The sequence below is a fragment of the Poecilia mexicana genome, unplaced genomic scaffold, assembly GCF_051168715.1.
Source record: "Poecilia mexicana isolate PSO_F unplaced genomic scaffold, ASM5116871v1 scaffold_2, whole genome shotgun sequence".
NCBI classification, from domain to species: domain Eukaryota; kingdom Metazoa; phylum Chordata; class Actinopteri; order Cyprinodontiformes; family Poeciliidae; genus Poecilia; species Poecilia mexicana.
In genome coordinates this window covers 14,394,280-14,413,733 of record NW_028263371.1, presented here as the reverse complement: position 1 = coordinate 14,413,733, position 19,454 = coordinate 14,394,280, and the positions used below count along the sequence as shown (strand labels likewise).

Here is a 19,454-nt window from a genome sequence, read left to right as displayed (position 1 = left end):
ACCACGTGGTGACAGTCTGGTTGTGAAAAGATCGATCTCCTCCACCTCTTCCCTGAGGCTATGCTAGCTGCAGCGTAGCAGAAAACAAAGGGGAAGAGAGACTATTCTAATGTGCTCAGTATGGTTTATTATTGAAATTCAGCTGACCAGGAAGTGTGATTTTTAACATTAAATTGGGACATTTAAAAAAAAATCGTATCAACGGAAAAATGTGGAGTTGCGGTTTCCATTGGTATTTGACAATCTTTAAACATCAGACTCAAGTCAGGACATTTTTATTTCAACTGTCTGATCTCTGGCGATTAGCTAAAAAGTAATGTTTGTAAATTACAGGATCAAAATGTGAGGACAGACGAGCTTTACTTTATAAAGCGTCTGGATAATCTTCCTAAAATAATCACTTCTGCTCATATTTCACCAGAAGTGATCTCCTCCCCCCCCCACACAAAAAAAATGGCGTCGGCACCGTTATTTTAGAAAGGTGACGATGTGAGTCACGTCTCTTTAACATCCTGCTCTGATTTTGGTGAAAGAAACCTTAGATCAAGAATCAGATTTAGAGATTTCAGAATATTTGTCAAATATTGACCCTTTTTCTTTTTAAACAAATTTAACAGTTTCAAAAAAATCCAATTTTATGTTGAATTTAATTTAATTCTTCAAAAAAAAAAGTCAACCTGTTATAGTCTATAGGACTTCAGTTTTGTAAAAGTCATGGGAAAAAAAAAACACCAAGAAGTAATGCATTTAAAAATCTTTTTATTCATAATTTCTTCTTCAAAACACACTTTTCTGGTGTACATTTACGTTTTCCGTTCAAAAAAAAAAAAGGAAAACTCAAGTGAGGTAAAAGTGCTGAAAAAAGAAATAGTACCATCGTAACCATCAGTCATCGTCTCCATCACAGAGCTGACAGAAATGCTGGTCTGCATTTACTATTTCAAAGAGAGAGAAAAAAAAAAGTGCGACAAATTTCATGTTTTTCCTCACTTTTTATATATTTTTTTTTAATTCACCACACCCATCCCTTCATACACACATGCTGACGTGCGCTCACACACACACACACACACACACACACACACACACACACACACACTTCCACGCATTTAGGTAAACACAGATCTGCCGGGGGGGGGGGGAAAAAAAATTATTCACAACTCTTTACAAAGAAACTGTAGGAGAGCGTAGATCCTCCCATCACATTCTTGAGACTTTCACTTCAGACAAGCAGAATCACTAAATATCTACACTGTAGAGCACTGTACGCTCCCCGCCCCCGAAAACAATAATACATCTACAGGTGTCGAATGAAAAACACTCTGTACTGATAAACAATGGCCCAAACAAAGGGAGGGGAGTGACACTGAAGTGACAAGCTTACAGCAGAAAGGTGGGAGCCAAAAAATTTACACCAAAAAAAAAAAAAAGCAACCTATACACCTCATTCTGTTTAATTCTCCTACAGAGTCCTTCACAAAGAGTTTCTACATCCAGATGCGTCACCAGCCCCCTTTAAGGAAGGGGCGCAAGACCCGACTGCTATGGGGGGAAAGCTTTCGCCGACGCCAACCGTAAACACAAGAAAGCAGACTGGCAACGAACCCCACCCCCCAAAAAAAGCACAAGACTGACATTCTAGGCTGTGTTCATCCTCAACTCAAAAATGCAAAAATTTAATTTAATGCATTTTCTTTGACTTCGCTTAAAAACGAGCGTTAACGAGCGACGCCAACAAAGGCCTGGCGCTCATCGGCGAGCAGGAGTCGGGCCGAACAATTATTCACAGAATATACGCAGACAGCGGAGAGATTTCAGGCTGCTGTTCGCACCCCCAACTTAAAGGTCTGTTATATGGGAAGTGAAGCAGTTTTAGTGATAAAAAGCACAGACTGTCCTCAGAGTAATGTCAAAGTTAAATCTGGGGTCTCCCACTGCATCACCGTTTAAATGCTGAGGGAAGAGGACTGCCACAGTTGAGGAAAGCTATGGACAAGAGTTAAAAGAAAGGTGAGAAACATAAAAAAATTAGTCACGATTTTAATCCAGAGACCGTCCCAAATGATCAACTCCCTCTACTGCGGCCATTAGCTACTCTCCATGCCTCACAGGTGGCTGGGTGTGAAGTACAAGGTCTCTGCACAACACGTCAGGCAGTTTGAGATCAGGAAACCAAACTAAGTGTTGGCTCATCAGGAGGCGCTCTGATGGAAGACTGACAGCTAAACAGAGATATAAAATATGAAACATTTCCTCTGTGAATGGAACAAACTAGATTTCTTGGCGCGTCCGAGGCTGAAGCGCAGCGTGGACCGTAAAACCAAACGACTGAAAGGCCCGGCAGGAACGGCTGTACAGGCGGGCTCGAGACCAAACAGAAAATCTATTTTTCTCGCTACAAAACTGGACAAAAACGTATGAAGTTACCCATAAAAGAAAAATGGCAACAGTTCTACGATAGTTTTGTTGAGTTTTAAGAAACAAAATACACTCCTGCCTCCTGATTAGCATTAAAACCCCTTTAAAAATATTCAGCTCTCCAAAAAACAAAACAAAAAAAAAAAAAAAACATGTGACAGGCACTTGATTGTTTCAGTTGCTGGTTGTGAAGCTGCCTTTGGTCCAGAGCTGACAGCAGGGAACATAATGATCATAAATAAACAGGAGCCGGCCTCCACGCGACCTGCAGGCGAGAGGCCGGTCGTCCTCCGCTACGCGAGCCTGATAAGGTTATCTGCCTCCGCCACCAGGCGCAGAGACGAGCGGCAGCAGGAATCTGACTTCCAAGAAACCGCGTGGATGTGGGCGTAGCCGCTGACGCGAGTCCGACTGTCATCTGCTCTGTGGCGATATCGGGAAGAGACGGCACTCTGCAGCACTCGGCTTCCAGCGTTAACAGCTAATAATAGGGGTCACTGGAAATAGAAGTGTGGAGGTTTGCAGCCGGTGAGGAGGGCTGCCTGTCGCCTTCACATTCATCAATACTCAAGTCTGAGAGGGGGAGACGTTCCGTCTGTCCTCCCACGACCACAAAAGGGGGTTCAAACGCAGCGTGCACCTGCCGGACAGGAAGTGACTCAGCACAGACGCATGTAAGGCCGAGCCGGTCCCCAGGAGGGCTCGGAGGATAATAATAGCTGGAGTCGAGCTGTGCGTCAGAGGAGGATCCCGTTTCAGGGAGCCTGCGAGGGACAAGCCCTGCGGGGCCCCACCGTGTGCGGCGCCTTTTAAGGGAAGAGCTGCCGGTCGGCGGGCACGTCACGCCGCTCCCCCGCTACGGGTCACCATCTGACCAGAACAGACTGCAGGTCACTCGCAACTTCTTCTGAAAGCAACTTAAAAACAGAGGCAAAGAAACGATGAAAAACAACAAGACATTTCCACTCCAAGCCGGGCTCAACTGGGAAAACTGAACCCCGTGATTCTGGGCCTGAAGTTCACAGTGGAAAATCTTAATACATAATAAAGTTTTGCATTGTGTACAAATATCAGGCACTGCTGGCATGTATAGGGCTGGCACATTGTCAAAGATGAAAACAAACCGCTGACTAATCCTTACTTCCTGTCTTTTAGCAAGCGCATCCCAAATCCTCCCCAATGTAATTTTGCTTAATTTTTTTCAGCCTTTTTCTGATTTTTTTTTTTTTAAACAAACAAGAAGGAACCCAAACTGAAGGCTACAGCATTTACATTTTCCCTTTTCTTCTAACAGTCCATACTCAAAACTCTGGAGGAGTAAACCTGATACCTCTAGGTTAAGGCACAAACACATCTCCATTAAGATTAAAGGCATATACCAAGTCAAAAAAAAAAAAAAAAAAGAAAAAAAAAAACACTTAAAAATGTTAAACACCTCTGCAGAAAAGGAATGGGAAAGAATAAAAAAAAAAGAAAACACCAAAAGAAAAAGAAAAAAAAAAAGCAAAACATTTGTCCACTGAAAAATGTGCCTTAAGAGAAACATAGCATTTATTGCCACTGGGTAATTTTTTTCAGACATTTTTCCCCCTTTTAATTTTTTTTTATATCTTTTTATGCCAAATCAATTCCTCCTCCTCCTCCTCTGTTGAAAAGCAGCATCCGCAGCCAAAACAAGCCTTCCCGGGTCGCCCCGCCGGAACCCTGTTTCCGTTTGGTCAGTTACACGGCAGCCATGTTGGAATGTTCTGGTTCGCCACATAGTAGTTGCTGAAGTTGTGGTCTCTGATGTAGGGCGCCGGCTGGTAGTAGCAGGTGACGCAGGACGCATCCGGGATGGCGCTCTGCTCCGCCAGGACCCGGAAGGCCATCAGCGACAGCAGGTGCAGCGTCTGCCGCCGCTCGTGGCCCATCAGGCACACGGTGCTCTCGTTCACCACCTTGCGGAGGATCTGCAGGTAGTCGTACTTGCTTTTCTCCTCGCCGATGAAGTGGCTCATCAGGTAGGCCTCCACCTTGCGCTGCTGCTCTCCGATGTCGGGAAAGTCTATGAAGAAGCGGGAGCACATGTAGCGCTCCAGGGCCTTGAACTCCTCCTGATTGGCCGGCCGGAAGTCGCGCACCAGCAGGTTGCAGTACTTGAGCAGGCCGCCGCCGCGGATCTCCTCGGGCCGCTTGGTGGCGATGAGCTTGTTGCGCAGGTGGCCGAGCGCGGCGTTGAAGTCTCCGTACACGCTCTCGCCTCGGACGGCCGGGTGGAATTGCTCGGACATGGCCGCCGCCGGCTCCTCGTAGTGGGACAGGACGGAGTCCAGCACGATCTGAAACGAGTCCACGCTGAACTCAAACTGCCGGCGTATCGAGTCGACAAACTTCAGCTCCACGTTGCGGCCGTTGTTGTTGGACAGCGAGATGAGGCTCCAGCGGTCCTGCTCTGTGTTGACCTTCACCAGCTTCTGGACGTAGGCCTCCTTCAGCGTCATGGGGGTGATCTTCTCCTTGTTGACGCCCTCGGGCAGGAAGTCCAGCAGAATCCCCAGCACCACGTCTTTGACCAGCCGGAACTCGGCCTCGGTGGGCAGGTCCACCCGGAAGATGAAGTCCAGGTCCTTGTAGCTCCAGCCGATGTCCTGGACCAGCACGTGGCTGGCCGTGGAGCCGTTGAGCCGGATGTCTTTGACCCGGATGCCGCTCAGCTCCAGGTGGGAACGCACGCGCGCCACGATGTCCTTCAGCTGCACCTCCAGGGTGGGGAAGTTCCCCCGGCCGTGGACCGGGACCACCTCTGTGAGAACGTCGTTCAGCCGGCTCACCTGCTCCCAGGTGAGGTCGCTGACGGAGCTGCAGCTGGATTCTTCCTTGTTCTCCATCCTCACGCAAGCTTCAAATTTACTGAGGTGGAGAAACAAGCGACTGTTAGCAGGAGGGTCAAAGAGGTCAATCAGAGCAAGCAACACGAAACGTACGAGCTGGATTCAAACCCAAAAACCAGACCCAATCAGCTGATCTAAAGTAAACAGGCAAAATTAACTTTTAGTTTTATGCCTTCAGTTTCTCAACTACGTCCCAGGTGGAGGTTGATAATAAAGGATTATTAGAAATCTTGTACTTTGACACTTGCAGCCTGTCATTTGTACTTTGCGGCCACATTTTATTTTATTTTGAAGGAGGAATATGTAGATCACACTCCATGTTGTTGGTTGTTGTGTTTACAGTGGGTGGGACTTAACATTTTTAATGGAGTTACTATAGGGTCTAATTAATCAATAAGATTTTAATTGAAAACTAAGAGAATAAGCAACATTTTAAATTCAAAAGCCAGTTTTAATGCTAAATTATTGGATAGACAGACGTATAAGAACAACAAGTGTACATGTTTTTAATCTGTTTTTTAGGTCATTGAACCATCAGATTGGTGCAAAGTACTACTACTACTAGACCCATTCAGTTTAGTATTTCAGGAAGTACTGATCACTCATGGAACTGCTTAATAAATGTGGACTGTGAGCGCCGACATCAGCGTTGGGGACGTCTGTGCTGCCACATCAAGTTTAGCATTGAGATGCTAGTTCAGGCGTGAATAGCTGCGCTGATAGGATAACTCCTGTAGCACAACAATAGTCTTTTCCAGCGTCCAATCAGATTGTTTTTTGAAACAAAAATTAACCCCCAGAGGGCCAAGAGAAGCAGCTTTGTCACTTGTGCATCAGATTTACAGACGTACCAGAAACACGCTGCTTACATACAAGGGTCCGGGCCTGAACCTTTGTATGTATAAAAAAAAAAAAGAAATTAATTTAGTTAAAAATCGATGTAATTATTCCAAAATTAATGTGCTAAAGTCTTAGTTTAATGCACTTAATGAAGCAGGAGAAAAAGAAAAAAAAAGCTAATCTGCTGATCACAGAACAGAATAATTGTTGCATCTCTGGCTTCCATCTTCATAAATATTCCACTTTTTTCTTTTTCCATGTAAAAAGAAAAAAAGGCCAATAGTGAAGACTCCTGCTACCTAAAAGTTCAAACTTTAATGAATTATTGGAAAAAATAAATAGAATTGAGCATTTCATCATACTTGTATTAACCCTTTTATCTCTTTAATCAGTTTATCCATTTGTCACTTTTTTCATCATTTTAGAATGTCATAAAATGTCGCATCTAAAATGTCTAAAGGTCGAAATTGGCTCGTTTTTAAATCTTGTTCTGCAGCTGTCTAACCCAGGACACTCTTTCAAATGAGATTTTTAATATCATGAGCTTTTTTCCCTCATGATATTAAAAATAAAAAGTTGAAAAGAAAGCTGCACATTCATACAACCCCAGTAAAATGCCTATCAGCACATGATCAGACCATGTTTTATTGATAGAGAGGAGCAGATCAGCTGTAAATGCAGCCTGGTAACGTAAAGTTGATTTTTGGATGTAGCACATTATGAAGCTCTGTTCTTGCTGCGTTTGATTGCCTCAACAGTTTGATGACATCTGACTGCGAGGTTTACCGTGTGGTTCATTCGCCATGAACTGCTGCCCAGGGAAGGATTCAATGTTACGCCGACAGATGGTTGACATTACATTAAAACATGAAGGCTTCTGGAAGATGTCACGACAGTTTACTGGAGTGTATGCCTCAACTGCGCAGCGCCGTTTCACATCAGAAACTAAACACCCAGTTTAAAAACACACCGACTTCAAAAACGAACAACTCTACCAGTTTCGCAAGTTAGCCTTAGCTGAGGTCGAAAGTTGTAAAACAAAACCCAGTCCGCACGAGCGGAGCTGAATGTGAGAACGACACGAGCAGCTCGCGCTCGCGGGACACACAGAACAGAGCTCGTGAGCCTTCTAGAAAAGTTCACCGCGCGAGCCTGGCTTTCATTCCAGAACGGCTGAGAGACAAACACGAGCTGCTATCAAACCATCCGCTAAACGACCCCGACGGGCTCCGTGGAGCCGCTGCGAGTAAATTCAACTCTACAGACGTTCACAGACCAACTTTAATACGTGGTGACTCAATAATGTCACGAGAAAACGCGCTTTTAATCAATTAAACCTGCTTGCGCACGACATATGCTAAAAGTATCAACGCAGACACCTTACTTTGAAGGTAGCATTGATATCAAAGTTGCTAATTATAAACTCAACTCCAGCCATATGGCAACGAGTCTGAAGCTGTTTAGCAAGTTAAGCGTAAGGAGCAAACCAGAGAGGGATTCTTATGTTAAAAATATCCAAACGGTGTCACATTTTATTGTCAGGGAATTGTTAAAGTAACCACACAAATTTATGTAAAGCATTTTTTGGAGGGTATATAAAGTTAGCACAGTTTCGCCTGAATAAATAAATAAAAATAATAAGAAAAAGCAGTACATACGTTACCAAGAGAGTGCAGTGGAAGCATTCAAAGTCCGAAAAAGATGTTGAATTCACCCACACGCCTCCACATAATCCACTATCTGAAAGAGAGGAACACGGTGAGCTTGCAAGTCAGCGTTTGAACCACAACCTCTCTGCACAAGACACGCCTATTTTATAAAGCCGAAGTACTACCCGTTGAAATAAATGCGCCGTAGTACGACACAGTCCCTCTTCCCAACCCGGCCGCCATTTGGTAACGCCAAACAAAGCTATGAACCACACAGCGGCGAATAATTTGTGTAATTAGTATAATTACCTAATAATCCAAACACTTATCTTCGACAAGTCATATCAGATGTTTGAGTTGAACTGTTCCATTATACCAATGCGCCAAACAAAGCCTTTGATTGGTCAAGGATGTTTTTTGCGTTGCCAAGTTACCAGAAGCGTCCACAGGCAGCCGGGGTTTGTGACGTCTACTGTCACGTGGTGCAAGTTAAAGAGCAGCTGTGCGGCTCGGGCAAATTACTTTTATGAGACTTTGCTTTTATTTGTTTGTTTCTTTTTCGCGCTTTAACTCTATTGCGTTATTAGCTGCTTGTTAATCATAGATATTTTGCTGCTAAAAGTACAAGTTCTTCCATTATTCAGCTAAATATTTAAACTTGATTGAAGGCTCTTTTTTATTTTAATTTCCCTTTGGGGTCAATAAAGTTTTTCAGATTTAATTTTACATATATTGAGCCATATTCATAAATCTATTCATAGCTATTTAGTTGTCTTAAACCCAGTATGTGTATATCAGGGGTGGTTTTGATATGGTTCATATGGGCGGTTGCCCAGGGCAGCATTAGAAAGGGAAGTGCATCAACACCAGATAACTACAAATGAAACTTATCTGTCAGATGTTCCTTAAACAAGTATTCTATTGCTTTTATGCACTCCTGATATTGAAATGCTTCTAGCAAATGTATTTTAAATGAAATTTCCAGCTTATTATGTCACCCATATTTTCACCAAGGAACTTGTTTTCATACATTCTTTTAGTTTTCACATAACTCAACTGTATCTCTATCTTTCTTTTTCTGTTACTATACACCATGAATTCAGTTTAGATGTTAATTTGACACTATCAAACTGCATTTCTGAATTTACGTGTAAAGTAAGTCTCTTCCTGAGCAGAAAATAAGCGCTATATGCAAACCTATGTTGTATTATGTAACAATCAAATATATCCTCGAAGGATTAATTTTTTTATTTCACTGCAAACAAATTAATTTGCAGAATTTTTCCAGACAAATAATGATAGCATGCTTCATTTTTACTATTGAACAGAGGACTGTCCAGGAGATTCTGCTGATGGCCCTGAAAAAGCTTTTTCTGACACACGGGAAACAACAGACCCAGAAACCTGGTTGTGGGGGAAACTCTTCACATTCTAAGGAAGACAGGTTGTTTCATTCGGTCACTTCCTCAGAACACACATCCAAAAAAACAAAAACAAAAACACAAACATAACTCATCTGGATTCACTTTTGAAACATAATGGTTTGACAACTACTACAGCTATAAAAGCACGATGGCTCAAAGTACTAAAACTTACTAGGAACTGTTCAAACACTTCCCAGTTGACACACGTGCGCCTCTATGTGTGAGTGAAGCAGGAAGTCAGAAGAAACTGGCCTCAGACAGGATGCAGTTTCTTGCGCAGTAATGGGAAAACCAGAAGGTGAGTTGAAACCACTGAGTGAGAGGGGGAAAGCTTGAGGCGTGTTGTGGTTGTGTGCTGTGGGGAGCCCCTAAAGGAATGGGTTACACACCATGTCAGAGTGCATAATAACAGCAGAGAGTGGGAAGTGGCCAGAAAGGGGATCCCCGCTCAGCCTCTCACTGTAAAACTGTTAGCACCAGCAGTTCCACAGCAAAGACATGAAGCTAACCTGCTGACATCATTGCAGTGTAAAACGAAAGCATTTCTTTGAGTTCTTCTTGATGAAGTGCAAAGAAAGGAGAAAAAAATTGTCTGGATGTGAAATTGAGTAAAATTATTTTTGTTTGCGTTTCAACAGAGACCGCTGCAATGTTCCTCTATAAGCTCCACAATGTGATTTAGGGATGAATGACTGTGTGATCAGCATAAAAATATAAATATTTGAAGTTAGTTATTGTTCTAACTCATTAGTAAATATAGAGAACAAAATGGGGGCCCAAACAAGGCCCTGTGGAACCCCCTAACTAAGTGGTTGTATTATTTTCTTACAGTAACACGCAGAGTTCTGCTGGATAAAGAATTTCCAAACCCACCAAAGATCATTTTGGTGAGTCCTTCAGAAATAAATCTTTCAAGGGTGCATAGAGTAACCACTGTAATAAATATCCTCAATTTCTACTCCAGTAAAAATCCTAAAGGGGTAATGTCTTCACTTCAGTCAAACCTTGGGTGTTGACGTCACACTGGACAAGAATACTCTGGTATACCAAATAGTTTATGGTCAGCTCCATGACTGCAAGGTGCCCAGGTCATGAGGCTGTGCAACAAGCCCAAGTCATTTCCCCTACACTTCCTTGCTTGCAGTAGCACATAGTTAGCTGATGTGCTACTGCTGCCTTCATATCGCCGAGTATGCCCGAACATGTTCTTATCTGTCCAAAGGACGTTGCTCCAGAACTATCGTAGTTCATTCAGATACTTTATCCTAAACTTGCCATGTTCTCTTTATGTTCATTTTGTAGCAAACAGGCTTTCTCCTGACAACCGTTTCAAAGATCGTACTTTAGTCTTTGTCTATCTTCATACTGTCATAAATCCTAATACTCACATACTAACTGAGCCATACAGAGTCTCAGTATGAGTTTTTGAACTTTTTCTCAGTCTGCCTTTGGGGCAAATTTGCTGGGAAGGATGCCAACTCCTGGGTGGATTGGGAACTGCCTCATTTATTTTGCACTTGCAAATAATCGCTCTCTTATTATAGAACAATGGAGTTTGGATTGCCTTTCTCCGGTCATTCCTGATGTCTTTCCACATTTGGGCAATATCCTAACACACACCAGTAAGCTGCAGCCCAGCAAAGTTGACAAAAGTTGACAAAAAGTCCTGCTTTTTGCTGATAATGCTATTTCATTTGATTAGCAGTACCTAGCTGCTACGATCCCTTGTGAATCCTACAGCAGGCCTTAACTGAGTTTGTCAATCTTGGCTTCTCTGGTGTTGCCCGTTTTTAGTTACCAAATAATGACAGGGTGGCGTCTTTAGTGGGTTTTCCATACTCAAGGTTGGATTTACCTAATTTTAAAACTGGGTAAAAAAAAACTTCATTTTTGTTGCCTGAAATGGTATCAAATAAAACGGTGTGTACCGTTTAACGAAGTCCATGTTAAAAAAGATTACAGTTCTGAATCCCAGTCCAAACCAAGAACAATCCGACCAATTCCACTTAAACCCAATTCAGATGAAAAAGAGCGCGTCACTTTATGTGAATACAATGCTGCATTGTGTAGTAAATGTACATAAAATTTAATAAAATATAAGAAACTAACAACTGGAATTGTTCAAACGTCAGTCCAACCATCATGGCTACCAGTGCGCGGTGACCTCTCAGTGGGACAAGGCGTGCCAGAACGGGGGACAAACTTTTATGAACTGAACTGTTCCCACAAAATCTGAATCACAACAGAGTCCAAGATGTGGTGGGGTCAGTCGGAGCCTGGAACAGGCTGCACATCATAATTTACGTACGAAAAGTTGTCACCGAAGGGAGGTTTGGGCCAGGCACTTCCTCCGTTTGCATGTTTGACTTCAACCAAAACAAAACTATTATGCACAAAATATAAATAATGAGGTTCCTGCACCACTGCAGCTTAAAGCGGAGCGGATTGTACAATCTATTTTTGCTCAACCGAGGATCTTTGCACAAACTCTAAACACACCTTGGTAAACGTAAACATATCTGTGAAAAGCATGCAAGTGTCAGCGCTGGCAGCAACATGTATACATTGAGTTTTACTCAATAAGTCTTAGACTGTATAAAGTAGAAAATAGTTTCGACATAAATAGATGTCGAGACTATAGATATCTAAACGAAGGAGTCCAGAAGGAGGAATTTGAAGAGATAGTTCAGGTCTTTTTAGGTTGGGTTCTGTAAAAAGGGTCTAGCTGACTTGAAAAACGGTGAGTATTCATACAATTACTTAATTTATGTTAAATATATTTTTGGGGAAATAATTTTTTGCTTTGACATTGAGGATGTTTTCTTTCTCTTTTTTTGCCAAAAACATAACTGTTTCTCCTGACAGATGTGTCTCCTTTAAGGACCTTTAGTGATCCCGTTCTCCGACTCCGACTAAGTGTAGTCCAGCAAATAGCAAGTTATATCTACAAGACAACTTGTTGTATTGTAAAAAAACAACAACAATACAAGTTGACTTTTTTTGAGCATCCTTTAAAAAGCTTCAGGAAATGGATGCCAACTTCTGAATTTGAAGAAAGTTAAAAGATCGTCTCTCCTTATTCTGGTGTTTATCAAGAAGCAACTCTGGTAATTTGGTAATCTGACCTAATCTATGTATGAAAACCACAACATACATCAGCCTACAGTAGGCGACTTTATGGCTCAACAACAACAAAAAACGATGCAGGTGTTACTTCACAGATTCTCCTTAGTGCCGTTCATTCAACTACCTGATTAGACATATAGATGTATTATACTGGTTGAGAACTAACAAATGTTAATAGACATTAGACCAACCCGAGCTTGGAAAGTAGAGTGAGGCTGCTCAGCTGATTTCCATGTCGTGTGAGGAACTGATAAAATGCAAAGTATGCAAAGGTTGTACGGCACCTAAGATGATTAAAACAAACCATAATGGCAGGCCAGTGCGGCTTCAAACATGTTTTATGTTAGATTTCCTAAAGTTTGGTAGTGAGGTACGTCATATTTCACATGAAAATACGTGGACAAACCAAAGCATGTCTTGTTTCCAGTAAGTCGTTCTCTGTGACATTGGCTAAGTCTTCCTTTGGATCCATCTAAGCTGCTTGCTGGCTTACATGTAGGTCCAAACCTCACGACAATACTTTTGTGATTTTATTGCAAACACATTATTGGTTGGGTGCTGCTTTGATCAGGTTCTGATGTCTAAATCAACATTTTCAAAGGCTTTTTTTTGGTTTTACCCTCATTGTAGATCAAAAGTGTTCAGAGATCTCAAAAGCAGAGCGCCGATGCCTGGCGTACGAACAAGCTCTTATTAATGTTTTCTTCACACAAACAGAACTCTGGGCTCGGTTCATATGCTTTAAAAGACTTGATCATAATTAGCAAATGTGGCTTGTGGTTTGTGTTTGCCAATAATATAACTTATCCAAAACCTCCCAGGGTTTTAGAAGAATACCTTCCTATGTTGTCATTTGCAGGTTACCCTTTGGTAATGATCTGCTCCTCTTGAGAACTGTTCCAAGCATTTATCTAATTTACTACAAGATAACAACTAACAATAGCAAGTGTTAGCTGTCAGAGTGGTAAAATACAAGGCATGAAGGAACAGTTTGAACCAGTGTCTTTTTGATGGTGCAACACATGAGAACCACTAATTGTCCTCTTGACTGTCTTCCAACTATTGATCAAAGAGGGTTTTATTACTGTTGGGAAAGCTTCCCTAACTTTTATTAACTTTGTTCTCAGGACCCAAGCCAAGCATGCTGCTGTAGGCCTCTTTCTTAAAAAAAAAAAAAAGAAAAACATACCTAGATCACTCAGTTTTATTTAATTTTAGACCATTTATCTCTTTAACCGAGGTTTTAGAAACAATATTTTTCATTTAGCTTCAACCTTTAGATCAGGACGTAGTACAGACTCTAGTTTATAAATAGTACACATTGTTGATCAAAGGTCCCTTGTGGTTCTGATTTCCTTGGACCTCAGCTTTTGACAGTGGGTCATTCAGTCCTGCAAAAGAAGCAGGTAGAACTCCTTCTGTCAGGGTGAATAATTTAGTATCTTCTCATGCTCCTGTTTCATGTGGGGTCCCTCAAGGCTTCACTCTCATCCCTCTTCTTTTTCACTTTACATGCTGCCATGTGTAGCAATTATAACTCAGTACTAGTTATCAGATATGCAGATGAGATCTTGATCGACATGTTCATGACCCATGGCTCAGGTAAATGCTCTCTAATCTCTACTAAGTTGGATTCCTGTTGTCGGACGGTGGTTGAACCTGATTTTCTCATGTTTCTAAACATGGAAAAGGCTGAATGTGTTTCGTCTGGCAGCAGCAGCACAACAGATGTCGGAGCTTTGACTTTTAATCTAAACAGAGTTAAAAATTTACGGGGTAATATTTTGGAAGGATTTTACATTTAAGAATCAAATCGACTCCATGGTCAGGACAAGGTTGTTTCTGGTGTGTCTTTTGTCCAAAGGTTAGCATTTTTAAAACCAACCCAACCTGAAGAAGGCCATCTATGCTTTTATTAGCTCCAGACTCGACTGTTGTGACTGAAATGTAGCCAGTTAGCTAAGACCTCCCAAAGTCTGGACACTGCCCGTTTGTTATCCTTCACACCGGCTTCCTGTTTGCTTTAGAACTGATTTTAAACTTTATGCTACTCCCTTTAAGCTTCTAAGGGCTTCGCACCTCCTTATTTGTCTGAACTTTTACGTGTTTGTGTGGGGCTCAGCTCCTTGAAGTCATAACTGGATGTTACGAGGAGAAAGCTCCAACACTGGGCTGAACGGGCCTTTCCGCCGGTGACCTACAAATCACCAGCTTCCTTTGAATCTTCGTGCCATCAGGAAATCTGAAGACACATTTATCCAATAAGAGCTTTAATGTTTTGTTTTTAGCAGATTCCTTTATTTCTGTGATCTTTCTGAGTGTCGTTTTGATTTTATTGTTATGCTCCTTTATCTCCTTATTTGAAAAGCGTCTTATAAATCAATAAAGGAAAGGAAACGACTCAACCGCTGGCAAACGGACAACAGAACTAACAGTGTGGTATATAAAACTTTTCATTGGCTGGTTTTGGGGAGATCAACATCTCAGTGTGGGAACGAGAGACCGACAGACAGCTATCAAGGGCTTGGCAGGAAAACTGAAATGCCACAAGGCTGTTTAGTTAATCTTGCAAAACGCTCACGCTATTTGGTTTCAAAGTAAAAGACCACAACAACATCAAACAACTCAGAAGGCATAAGTCGGCGTTTCATTTCAACCTGGAGCTAGACGTTTCCACCCTCGGCCTAGCCGGATTTCTGAACGCAGGGCCGAGCAGAGAGACAAGCAGACTCTAGCAAGCTGTTTGCGCTGAGCCATCTGCGTGGTGATTATGGAAATAAAGATGAATGGAGCTGCTCTCCGAGGAATGAGCGGGTGTTATTGTAGCGCTCCTGGTTATGGATGAGTGGCGGCAGGCCTGCGTTGGCTCTGTGTATTCCCATCCGGCTTCTGCTACCTGCAAAGCCTCTTGTGCCATTTGAGAAGTGACTCAGTGTGTCCAGGCCATGGCTCGGTAAGCAGCAGGGGCCATTAACACATTAAACACAGTGACACACACAAACACGATTGATTTGCATGTGCCTTGAAGCACATATTGTACCCATGCAAGCAAACAGACGGCCGTGGAGTGGAGTGCCATTAAAGGTTCCACTACGTCCGCCGACGAGAACACATCCTAATCTTTTCTGTGACTCAGACTCTGACATCATGTTTTGGCCATCACTTCCAGTGTAGGCCTGACTTTTCCATCATATAACACATCATCACAGGTCAAGCAAGCATTTTCAGGTGATCTGAATCGCTACTGAAGACAATGCTAACGCAGAAATGTTGGCATTTTTGCTAGGATTAGCCAAAAGATCACGTCTGTTGGCTAATGAAGTGTGGCACTGCTTGTCTAATAAAAAAAAAGAAGAAGATTCTGAGCCAAAGTGAGCATCCTGTCTTTAGATTTGATGTGACAATTTTAGCAAATTTGAGGACAATGGTTAGGTGTTTGGATCAGAGCAACCCCACAATTGCAGCTCTTACGATTTGTTTCCAGTGATCAGATTCCACACCGCCGGTCCAGTGAGGGAAAAACAAAAACGCCTTTTGGCCTTACTGATGCAAAACTTTAGCTGAGTTGGCTGAAAATGTTAACGCTGGATCTGATAGAAAGGCGAAAATTTGCTGCACATGTCCAACCAGTACTTCATAGAGCGTCACCATCAAAGTTTGTTCTGATTCAGGAGTTTAACTCCTTACTATGGTTTTCTACATCTCTTATCTTTCTTCCCACCTTTGGTAAATGTTTTGTTTCTCATGTTGTGTAGTTTTTATCTTAAAGTACTGTAAAGAGATGGAGGTGTCTTTCCTTTTTCACAGCTGTACAACTATTCTGAAACAACAAAAGAAACAAAGGTAGGAATTTCTAAAAGAATAAAGGTGCCTTAAGACAATTTAAACCTATCGTAGTGTTTTCCAACATTTTGTTTAATTTATTGACTTTAGTTCATATACAGGTACAGCTCAAAAAATGACTATAATCAAAAAGTTAAATATTTTTTCACTCAATTCAGAAAGTGGGATTCATAAAATAATAGAGGTCCGTCACACTTAAAATGAAATATTTTGCTCCTTAAATTTTTTGTCATTTTGATGCGCTTGACTTACAGATAATGAAAACTGCCAGCGCCTCAGAAAATGAGAATGTTATCAATAAAAAGGATATATTGCTTGAAATGTGAAAGTTGAAGTTCTCACATGCTTTTATATCCATATCTGCTGTAGAAAAGAGAGTAGTAAAGACTAGCACCATATTTGTTGGCTTTTCAGAGGATTTTTTTAAAAATAAAATGTTAAATCAGAAAAGCATCTGAAGTGATTAAAAACAATGCATTTCCTCTGTGTACAATCACAAAAGACAAAACGCCAAGAGAAACGTTCAGTGACCCTTTGACAGCCCTGTGTAGATCTCTACAGCATATAAACTGAATCTGAATGGAGTTAACTTTGTGACCGAACATTCTCATCATTTCCGCCAGCTGTAAAGCTGTCAAAGAAATAATGAACTTCATGAGCGGACGAGTTCAAAAAGCATCCAGATCCTAATCACAGAGGGTTTTTATTTATTTATTAAAATTTAAATATAATTCTTCCCAGTAGTGAACGTTTTTGGTTGACTGTCTTCCCTCCACGCCGTCATCAGAGCGAAGCACCACGGCTAAATAAATCCCCAAACGTCGCGGAGGCTTCTGGGAGTCGGCCCTGACTCACCGCTCAGTTCGTGCTCACCTTCAGCCCTTCCCGCTGCTCCGGCCCATCTCTCTTTGTTCGTGTAAACAGCTGAGATAATCCGTGACTCCAGCAAACCGCCGTCCTCCTCCGTGACAGAGACCAATCGCTGTAAACAAGCCTGAATAAGCTCGGGCTGTCATGAGTCAACAGCTAAATAAACACCTGAATTATTAGCTCTGCTGAAATCACGGCTTGCAACAAACAAACAAACAAAAACAAGTTATCCAACAAACCCTTTAGCAACTCCTTCCAAGTTTGCTACGACTCTAACGTCAATATTTTCTCTTAAAGTGTGGAAATAACTTTATAAAATTATTGTAATTTATTTACTGCAAACTCTAGGTGAGCAACTCCAGTCTCTATAGCTCTAGTTTGGTCTGAGTCAATGTTAGCCCCGCCCACTAGCTAACGCCGGCTAGCTAGTGCTCTCTCGTGAATTTACTGGAGATATTTCAGACCAAACCAGAGATATAGAGGTTAGAATTGCTCACACACCGTTTGTGGTAAATAAATATAAACTATTTAATTATTTTATGTTATTTCACAGCAAAGAAATTGATCTCAGAATTATAGCAACCCTGGTCGAAATTGTCTTTACTTGCGGCTTGAAGCAGCCAATCAGTCGTCGGGGCCTCTGCAGAAGTAGCCAATCAGCTGTCGGAGCCGCTTTAGAAGGAGCCAATCAGCCGTCGGCGCCTGTACAGAAGCAGCCAATCAGTCGTCAGCTCTAATCCCGCCTACAGAGTTTTAGATGGGTGAAGTTGACCATATAAATTAATTCATGATGTGCGTCTGCGCAACACGAAATCATTTATTAAATCGTTAAATAATTGTGTCTAGCTTTAAAATCAGATTAATACATAATTCTATTTTTAATCATTTATTTCTGTATTTAGTTCCAGTTTTTAAAAAATGACATTTAAATAATTACTTTATAAGCCATTTGTTATCGTTAGGCACTCTTTACTATTTATATAATGTAATGTGTGATTCACAGAGTCCCTTGTTGGGTAACAGAATGAGATGGAATCTCAGGCGGATGGAGGCGGTAACAGAATCCTCGGAGACGGATGGAAACATGTTGGTTTTCTGTGACATTTTTGGAATGACTGATTGTTGTGGTCGCGACGCAGGTGCCAAATGTCGCACAGGGACGCTACAGAACGTGTGTTGTTGTTGATGCATAACAAAAGCAGAGAGTAATCCTGCTGTGTTGGGAAGCAGAGCTCATAGAAAATCATTCTGTTGGTGCAAAGCATGAAAGCAGGGAAAGTCACAACTCAGGAAGGTTTTCAATATTAGGTGTCACAAAAACACTGGGCTTCGCTTTGATTAAAATGTAAAAGATTACAGATTAGTTTTTTTTTATCTTCCATGTTGGGCAATCATTTGAAGAAAATAAAAATGAAAATTAGACAAAAATTTTGAAAATAGACAAATACTTTCATATTTTGTACCCTTTGCTCAGAAACCTCTAAACCAAATAAAGTACAATCAGTAGCTTTAAGCATGGTGGTGGCTACATCATGCCGAGGGTCTGTTTTGCTATCAGTGGTGTAAAAGGTGAGTTGGTGGAAGAACAACACCTCAAACAGTTGGTTGAAACAAGACGATGATCCCAAACACATCCAAACTACTGTCACTTTGGATAAACCAGGCGGACATTAAACTTCCTGGTGAAGTTTGTAGGAACAGAAGTTACATTTTTTTCATGTAGATGACTTCAACAATTAACTTTTCTACAAGATCTTATTGGTCTTATGCAAATTACGTATGTTGCTATATCAGAAACAGAGTTTCTTTAAATCAAGTCTAAAGCCCAGTTTTGTTTAGAGTTGCTTCTGATTGATCAATGTTCCAGCTGCTGGTCATCAAAGGCGACGCAAAACTAATTGATTTAAAGGAAAACCTGAACAAACACCCCGTTTCTGGAAGTTGTATAAATCTTTGAGATTAGTTCAAGCTCAGAGAATAGACTTTAAAATACCTTGGTTAGTTTATGAATCACAGAACAGTTTAGCACCAAAATATATTAAAGGTCATCTGGTTCTGGTGGAGCAGAACCAGAACCAAACATGGAGAAGCACCATTCAGCATCTATGCACCACAAATCTGGAACAAACTTCCAGAAAACTACAAAAACACCGATTCCTTTAAATCAAGGCTAAACCTGTTGAAGTTGCTTTTAACCTCAGCATATATCAATATATCTGAAATATGTTTGCTTGGTGAAGGCATTTGACAAAAATGTAATGTTTACTGCTTGTTTCATTCTTGGTTACTTTATTATGTCTTTATGACGTAAAACGCTTTGAACTGCTTTGTCGCTGAAATGTCCGATACTTGACTTCTGGAGTGTTTAAAAGAGCGTCACCATTTCTGCCACCACGAAGGAGCACGTGTAA

General features: G+C 41.5%; 1 protein-coding gene across 2 annotated transcripts; it reads right to left on the bottom strand.

Annotated features, from left to right (window-relative positions):
* Window positions 1-742: 742 nt before the first annotated feature.
* tent5c (terminal nucleotidyltransferase 5C) lies at window positions 743-17,140 on the bottom strand. Of its 2 annotated transcripts, XM_088011411.1 has the most exons (3): window positions 17,047-17,140; window positions 7,790-7,871; window positions 743-5,310 (listed from the first exon to the last, which is right to left on the bottom strand). In XM_088011411.1, exon 3 carries the CDS (start codon window positions 5,286-5,288, stop codon window positions 4,137-4,139), a length of 1,152 nt encoding a protein of 383 aa, XP_087867537.1. In that variant the 5' UTR covers window positions 5,289-5,310; window positions 7,790-7,871; window positions 17,047-17,140; the 3' UTR covers window positions 743-4,136. The 2 variants fall into 2 exon arrangements, with proteins under 2 accessions (XP_087867537.1, XP_014852221.1); XM_014996735.2 differs by lacking the exon at window positions 17,047-17,140 and having other exon boundaries at window positions 7,795-7,973.
* Window positions 17,141-19,454: the final 2,314 nt, after the last annotated feature.

What these genes read in the sequence shown, in the direction of transcription:
- tent5c (XM_088011411.1), bottom strand. Translation starts at nt 5,288, where the DNA reads ATGGAGAACAAGGAAGAATCCAGCTGCAGCTCCGTCAGCGACCTCACC.